Source organism: Corvus kubaryi, unplaced genomic scaffold, assembly GCF_017639235.1.
Source record: "Corvus kubaryi isolate FWS band 111438036 unplaced genomic scaffold, C.kubaryi_AGA036_p1.0 split1-37296, whole genome shotgun sequence".
NCBI lineage: Eukaryota > Metazoa > Chordata > Aves > Passeriformes > Corvidae > Corvus > Corvus kubaryi.
This window is the reverse complement of record NW_024582075.1, coordinates 6,411,542-6,419,937: the sequence shown is the minus strand read 5'-3', so window position 1 is coordinate 6,419,937 and position 8,396 is coordinate 6,411,542. Positions and strand designations below refer to the sequence as shown.

The 8,396-nt window shown below is 40.7% G+C and overlaps 1 protein-coding gene across 1 annotated transcript in view; it reads left to right on the top strand.

Moving 5' to 3' along the window:
- Positions 1–93: 93 nt before the first annotated feature.
- LOC121657382 (transient receptor potential cation channel subfamily M member 6-like) overlaps positions 94–8,396 on the top strand; it is a 38,390-nt gene continuing 30,087 nt past the window's right edge. Inside the window, exons 1-5 of the mRNA XM_042013048.1 lie at positions 94–539; positions 2,796–2,928; positions 4,581–5,716; positions 6,428–6,540; positions 7,434–7,560. Coding sequence (XP_041868982.1) covers positions 257–539; positions 2,796–2,928; positions 4,581–5,716; positions 6,428–6,540; positions 7,434–7,560 — 1,792 coding nt within the window. The 5' untranslated portion in view covers positions 94–256. The remainder of the gene's footprint in view (positions 540–2,795; positions 2,929–4,580; positions 5,717–6,427; positions 6,541–7,433; positions 7,561–8,396) is intronic.

Sequence of the window (8,396 nt, the reverse complement as noted above, 5' to 3'; positions counted from 1 at the left end):
TCTCAGTTAGGGTATGTATTAAAGTTTAAATGGTATGACTGGGATTTCAAAGCCACGTCAGTGAAATCTTTTGCCCAGCTCCCATTAATGTGAATGGAAATTGGATCTCCGAATCTGTTGGGCAGCTTTGAAGATCTCATTCTCAATGCACTAGCTGCAGGCACATGCTGCTGCTCTGTTAAATGAAAGTTGCTAAGCTGATTTACCTCACTGGAGGAATGGGACTTTCCTTCAGTGTCAGATTAGATCTGTAGACATGTGTCTTGTGCTATATTGGGAGTATTCCTCACATGAGTGTTTCACCCTCCTTCCCCTCTCCCTCTGTGGCTCTCTCCTCAGTAATGTTTATTTTGATTTGAAATCCATATCGAACAAGCTCTGGAAGTACAACCGTTACCGCTACATCATGACCTACCATGAGAAGCCATGGCTGCCTCCACCCTTCATCCTCCTCAGTCACATTGGGCTTCTGATAAACCGCATCTTCCACCATCAGCCTCCAAATGAGTTGGACCAAGAGGAAGGCGATGTTGGACTAAGTAAGCTGGGAGCCAAAAGAAATGGTTCATCATCACTCCCATCACTGTGGAGTTGAGTTCCAAAAAAAAAAAAGAGGAATGCTTTGCTTTGTATTTGGCTGTTGCTGTGCTACATACTGTGCATCAGTCTAGATACCTCATAACTCTGAGCTGAAATAAAGTGACAGCAACTCATTCTGTAGGAAATAAATAATTTCTTATTTTAAAAGGAATTAAGCAGTACTGAAGGTATAAATTTCTGTATGTTTGTCATGAAAAGACCAGTAATTCCTTTTTCATTACCTGGGGAAAGCAGCTGCAGAGCCCAAGGATAGACAAGATCTGGTGATGGCAGATGCAGAGAGAGAGCATAGGGGCTTCCCACCTCCTCACTACTTCCATCCCTTTGTGCACTGGCTTATCACTGCACCTTACCTTCCTCACTTTTCCCAGCCTGGGCTTCTTCATGCCAGGTCCTTCCTAATGCCTCTTTAAAGTGATGCCAGTTCCCTGTCCCACTGTCACCAGCTCTGCCAGGAGTAGCCCGAGCTGTTGTGGGAAGGGGACCTCAAGACACTGGGGTGGAAATGAATAGTCAGTAGTGGGGCTTGGTGGTGGGGGTGAGGCAGGGAAATGGGGACAAGGAGAGGCTGGTGACTGTAACCATATCTCAAAAAGCATTGGGAAGCATTGGTACATAGTATTATACAACCTAATCCTTTTTGATGCAACATACACCCTTGATGCCTTGTAATAGAGGTGGGCAGACTCTGCCTCGGTTATGCTTCACTTAGAATTTTCTCTGCTGAACATGCAATGCTGAAGGTATCTGGCATGCTCAGAGAGTTCAAAACCAGGCTTAGCTAATCAATGCTGAACTGCTGTACTGCTGCTCCCAGGTTCAGCTCCCCCATCATGATTGGATACAGCAGGCTGCCTTTGAAGTGCCATTGCTTATTTTATGTGCAAGCACAGCATAAGGCAGTGACATAGCATAGAGGGTGTCTTGTAATGAACATTAGGCTAAAGCAAAACTGAAACCTTGCTTAGCACATCTAAAAGTCCTTGGATAGAAGAGGGCTCATGCCTTACTTACAACTTCTCTCAGAAGGAGAATTTTTTTCTGTTTAGGCATCTCTGGGCACGTTTTCTATATACCTATACATTGCTTGATAGCTTTCTTTAATTTTGGTGTTGTTATAACTACTGGTTTTCACAAAGAAGGATCCAGGGCCGCTCTGTGGAAAATCAATACTAAGATACAGAGTAAAATTTTGGAGGAAGAAACACAGCTCAAATAGGGGAGAAGAGTGCCTGGAAAGTGATCAAGTCTCATTTGGAGTGAGAGGGGGAACCCCAGAATACTGTGGGGGTCTTCACTGCTGAGCTGTGTGCTGCAGCTGAGTATTACATCCTTGTATCAAACACTGCCTTGTTGCTTGGAACAGATACCTCTTGAGCAAGTACAGTGAGGACTTTGGTACATAAAAAAGGACAGAGAAGAGGAGCTTGGAAAATGTGGAGTTTGAATCAGAGAAGCAGCTTTCCACCATATGCATTTCTTTGTACATTGTTGTAATGGAGCTCTTCTCTCAGAAGTCTTGGTGTCCTAGAAGAATAGCACCATGAGCAGCCCAAGTTATGGAGTTTTAAACTTTTGAGTGTTTTTTTCCCCCCCAATAATCTTGGAGCTGAAGATCTTAATGTTTTATACATATGAAAATTTATTAAGAATATCAGAATGTTTTATATATATGAACATATTAATCAATTAGGTGAAATAAAAAAAGGGCTTTGCAGCTTTGAGCACCTGAATGGACTGTAATTGTTGTAGATGACTAGTTCCAAATGAATGCCTGGGCCAAATTGGAATGAAATTTTTGTAAGCTTGACATATTCATCTCTAACTCTTGTGAGTGACACACGTACAACAAAATAAGGAAAAAGTTTGTGAGAAAGTACATCTTTGTGAGCAGATTTGTGATTCATATATGTATTTTTGCAGCTTTTAAGGGGAGTCCACTGGAATTTTTGTCAGTATGGTTTTGTTCCCTGTGTAAGGAAAGACAAACTCCCGTATTTTCGAGTATTTGGCATGTTGAGTCTTTATGCTCAAGCCCAAATTAATGCAGTTAGGCCTGATTCATTCTTGTGAAGGGAGGGAGTGTAAACAAGCTTTTTGGCAGGTACTTTTTTTCTTTTTTTTTCCTCATGGATACTTATAAATGATTGCAGTTATCAGCATGCTTCATACTGATTCCTACCTCCTTTTTTCAGAGCTCTATCTGAGTGATGAGGAGTTAAAGAAACTCCATGACTTTGAGGAACAGTGTGTAGAAGACTATTTTCACGAAAAGAATGAAAACCGGAGTTCCAGTGGCAGTGAGAGGATCCGTTTGACCACAGAAAGGTGTGTTTTGATGCATATTTATGTTCTTTGTATAAATTTGTGATACAAAAAGACTTTGATAAGCTAATGCTTTGAAGCTGGTTATGGCCACTGTGAACATGCATAGGCCTTGCTAATTTGATGGAAATGTATCTGTTTCTGTATCTGCATGTGTTTGAGGTGTATGTCAGATCTGCCTTGCTGACAGAATTGCATCCCCAGATGTGTTCAGTGTGCACATGCTTAAAGGGGTACAGTGAGGTGTTGCTCAGTTTCACTTTTGCAGATCAGGTAGCACTAGAAAAGCAAGCCAGAGAACAGCACGCAATATGTAATTTTATTTAAAACTTGCTAGTGTAGGTACACTGTGAGAGTATTGCTCGTGATTGAGTATAATTGCTGTTTACAGAAGCAACCAGAAAACCATAGTAGAATTATTTGCAATGTAGTGCCTTGGTTTACACTATGTCAATACACAAATACTAAGAGGGTTTCAAAACAATCAGTATTGGCCTAATTTAGTTTTCTATTGAAATCAATGGCAAATCTGCCATTAAGTTTAATGGGAAGAGTTATAAAAACTGAACACTATAAAAAGTCTTACTGAATGCCAACACTGATCTCATCTAACGAATTTGTTTTGCCTAGAGAAAGCATCTTTTCCTGTTCATAATCTTATTTTCTGCATGTTAAAACTAAACACAGAAGAAAAATAAACCTCCCCTCTAAAAGAAATTAAATAAGTAGCTTTGTTCAGAAACTGCAGAATTGATTACTTCAATAAGGTTTCATTTACTGGATAAATATAGATCTGGAAAGGAATTTTTTTCTGAGTACAACTGAAACACACTTCACAGCATTGCATAACATCAATGCACGACATTAATTTAGATGAATAAAATGTTCTGGAACATTGGTCTTTGATTTTATTCAGCAATGCCTTAATACTAGATATTTTAGTTACTCTGTGACAAAGGAAAGAAATTACTACTGCATATTGCCTGCAGGTAGTTTATCAGCCAGAGAGTATCTTCAGGAAATATGAAGATAATGATTTGGTTAAAATGATGTAATTCCAGGCCAAGAAGTTCCTGCACTTTTCACCACTGGAGATTCGAAGATAACAAAAAAGGCTTTGGTTTTTTGGGTAGTTGAATTTTACCTAAAGGTAACCAATAGCGTAAGATGCGTAGAATCTGCTCTGGAGGCCAAATATGTTCTTGGGAAGATGTGTTTCTCAGCAGTCTCTAGTATTTGAAGAATGCAGAATTAAAGAGTACCTGGCAGTGTGTGTGAGCCTTACCCTTTTCATGCTTGCACAAGAAATGTAAAATGCAGGATGTCCAGCCGACAAGAAGTATACTTCATTCGCAGCCATAGTCAATGTAGCCTGCCATCCTTGGTTTAGTAGTTCTATGGCAATTAATGGGTATCAGTAGGAAAACAACAATTTTAAAAATAGATACTCCTTGAGCAAAACATCTGTTTCCTTGAGAAACCCACTGGCAGTTTTGCTGGATTTTGCCAAATACGGATATTAATGGGAATGAAAGTCACCATTAAAAAAAAACCCCTGTTTGAAACACTGACTTTTTGAAATGTGTTAATGGTTTCTTTCATCATCTCACAAACAGATATAAAGTATTTTAATTATGTTTTCTTTTTCTACTTAGAGTGGAAGAGATGTTTCAACAATTTAAAGAAGTGCATGAGAAGGTATTTTATATCAAGGAGTCTTTACTCTCCCTGGACAGCCAGCTAGGACATTTGCAAGACCTGTCTGCCTTGACAGTGGACATCCTGAAAGTGCTTTCAGCTGTAGACACCTTGAAGGTGGAAGAAGCCTTATTGGCAGACACAAAACATCAAACCTGTAGGAAGCTGCCCCACAGCTGGAGCAATGCATTCTATTCCAAGACCTTGAGCAGCCTCGAGTGCTTGTATGACAAGAAAGACCACTATTACAGCATGCCCCCCTCCCTCCTACAGAGCTTGGTAAGGACTCAGTCTCCATCAGAGTGCAAGCAATTGAGGTCTAAGAGTAACAAGATGGTAGAAGACAGCTCTCAAAAGGCAGAAATAGAAACAGACACACTCACTTCAGGAGTATCCTCTGAGACTAAGTCAACTCCCAGGTACGGGCAGTTTTTGCTGGTGCCCCCTGGCCATCAGGGAGGGTCTTTTTCTGAGGATGTCACCTTGAATTTTTCCTTTTTGAGCACTCCTGCCAAGTACAAGGATGAAGCATTCAAAGATAACCTGCAAAGTAGCATTGTGGTTCAGCAAAACTTGCCAAGTGTCAGTCTCCTTGGAAAAGAGACAGAAGGTTATCAGTGGAGCCAGAGAGACTTTGTTATTCATTTGCCATCAGAAAAGACTAATACTGCAGAGGCTGCTCATCCTCTTGATCTGCAGCTACCTCTGGATATTGAAGAAAGTGCAGCATCCCCCTGTCATGACAGGGAAGAAATTGAAGGTGGCTATGTGAACTGGGGATTCTCTGAAGGTGATGAAAAAGGAGTTTTCATCTCAGATTCAAAGAAGAAAGCCCTGTACATACGTTCCTCCTATGACAGGGACAACAATTGCCAGAATAATCCTGCCAGGCATGTCCAGTTAAGTGATTCAAAGTCCTTCTCCTACAACTCTGACAAGCCATGTCTCAGCAGCAGCATCTCTCAGAACAGGCTGAAACGAAGCATATCCCTCTGGATCAGCCCACTCTGGAGGGATTGGAGTTTCTGCAGAAGCAACAGCTTGCCATCCCCCAAGAAAGAGAGATCAGGGAAAACCTGCAAGGCTGTAGTCGGTAATTATAAAACATTAAACCTGTACAGTATCTTTTACTGGAGGGTCCAAGTCATTACAAAAATGTTTCATTTGCACCCAGAAGGTATTAGATGCAGTGAAGGATAGTAGCAGAGAGTCCAGAGTTACTCTTTCACTTTCTTCGTGTGGGTCTGGTTGTTGGGAATATCTGAAGTATGCTTGGTATCCAAGCTGCAACACACCTATGTGTCAGCCACCCTGATTTGCCCCATCTCATGGAATCTCCATGGCTGTGGCTACACAGCCAGGTGACAGAAGGATTTTGCTCACTCTGGAGAAGTCTCTTGGCCTGGGCATGCAAAAACAGAGTTTCAAGAACCAAAATATATTATACAATCCCCTAGAGATACATTAGCAGTATCAGAGATGGGTGTATGGAGAATGAAAAGGCATACATTTCTGTAGTCAGTTTAAATACCTCCCTATCCACCACCAAGTTGGCTTACCAAGAGCTAAAATACATCAGATTCCAGTTTTAATTATGAATAGTATAGGATGATAGATAACATCAGTTGTTTTATATCTTGTGATGGTGCATATCTTTGCACTGAACTGCTCAAGTATTCAGTTTGGATGTAACAATTCTTTCTAGGATTGCTTTAGACATCTGCCAATTCTCAGTCCTATCAGATTTTCTCTCAGTAAACAGAAACGCTGTAGCTTAAACGTGTTTTTTGACTCTTTCCTGCAGAATCTTTAGGATCCAGTGAGCTACACCACAGTGAGGCAACAAAAGCAAACCAGCAAAACAGAGACAGAAAGTCTGGGAGAGGAAAGAGGAATCAAAAACCTCTTCAGGTGCCGGTATGGGCAGATGCAAGAGAATTGTGTATCTCAAAATTGTCTTTTTCATTCCTTAAGAGCAGTTCTGCAGTGTGGTGTAGTTGAAAATGTATACATTAAAATGCTTCACACAAACTGGAGCATCTCTGGTGTGTGTCTAGCTTTGTTTCAATTTTCCTTTTCTTTTGGATGTATGGGATTTCTTCTTTGAACTTGCTGACATACAGGGACTTTGGTATACTGTGATGATACTGATTTTACACAAGCATAGATGGGTCCTTGCACTTCAGCTGGTGGGAGAACTTGTGGAGGCTTCATATGATCTAGGATAGACTTAAGGAGTGACCATACCCAGGGGGTATACAACTGTACTCAAGTAGATTAGGCCTCATAATGTTGTCTCCTGCCTGCAAGAGTCCCATAGACTTTTCTCTGAATCCATCAAGCATTTAGCACATTGCAGAAAGTATATTGATTGTCATATGTATGGGGCAATTTTTGCAACTGTGTCTGTGTGTTCATAAATAAAAATCTATTTCTAGAACTATAAAGAAATTTCTATAGTCTGTGTTATCTGTTCAATGAGATGAATGCCGAAGACTGGTTTATGTAAGATGCTCAGGTCAGCAAAGGATCTTAGACTTGAACTTTGAAATCTAATATCTCTGAAGGTATTAGGTCTCAAAGTTCAAATACCTTCAGATAGTGTGAGACCTTTCATCCGTAGTACTTACTAGACAAGAGCTACCCATCTTCTGCAGCTTGTAACAAAAATGGGAAAATCTGTTTGTCAGTGCATTCAGTCATTGGTGTCTCAGAGATGCTCTGAAAGGCCACATCATTTGCTGTCAGAGGAACTGCAGAGATGCTAGTCAACTTGTAAATTCAGTATTGTTTTGTCTGTGTCTTGGCAGGTGATTAGAGTGGATGATTGTCCCCAGAACACTCAAGTGAACTCAGAGCCTGCAGAGATCAGTGTCTGGGATGAGCAAGAGAAACACAGCAAGAATTGGCTCACCGTGTCTAATTTCAGTCAGCTAAGTATGTCACGTGTTGCAAACAGTGAATTTCAGAACAGCTTTTAAAAAGAAGCAGTAAATAGAATTCAAAAAATCAAAGTGTTATCCACCATTTTCACCTCAGGGCGTAATTTTCATAAAATTAGACTTAGTTTGCAGGCATGCATGTCCTGATTATTTGATGCAACATTGAAGAGGCAAAAGAGTCATAGGTTGGATGGAAGGCCAGTTGAATCTTTCTGGGACCACTGCATGTCTTCCATGGGAGATAGCAGAGTGCTAATCCTCAGGAACTAGTAGGAAGCAAGGAGAATGATGTCTTTGTCTCCTCTCCTGAAGTATCTTCTAAGGTGACATCTTCTAAAGTGACATCCTGGCTAATTGCAAAAAATAAACTCAGGATTTTTCAGGACATTTACCCTCACGGGCTGTGCATTTACCCTCACGGGCTGTGCTGTGATACTGTGTTTATTGGGAGATCCTCTGTCTGCATTATTCATTTCTCATTGCTCAGAAAAACATCCTCCAAAGGGAAGAAATGAACTCTGTATTGTCTCTTTTGGAGTGAAAAGGAATGTCATTCTTACTCTTCATTTAGTAATTCTCCATCTCTTTCATTCTCAGAAATTCTGGGCATTATTCATCTCATCTTTCAACTTTGCTGTGATGTGGCTCACTGGTTTCATCCTGCGAGCTACTGGGAGAAGTACCAGGCAGTGCTGTGACTCAGTACCGCATGGTCTGAGGAGGGCTGTACTCCAAAGTCTGCTGAAAAAGAGTGGAAATATTCAGTTTTAACCCTATGAAACTCTGTAATTTTTTTTAAACCATTACGCATTTGCTGGGACAATATGGTAC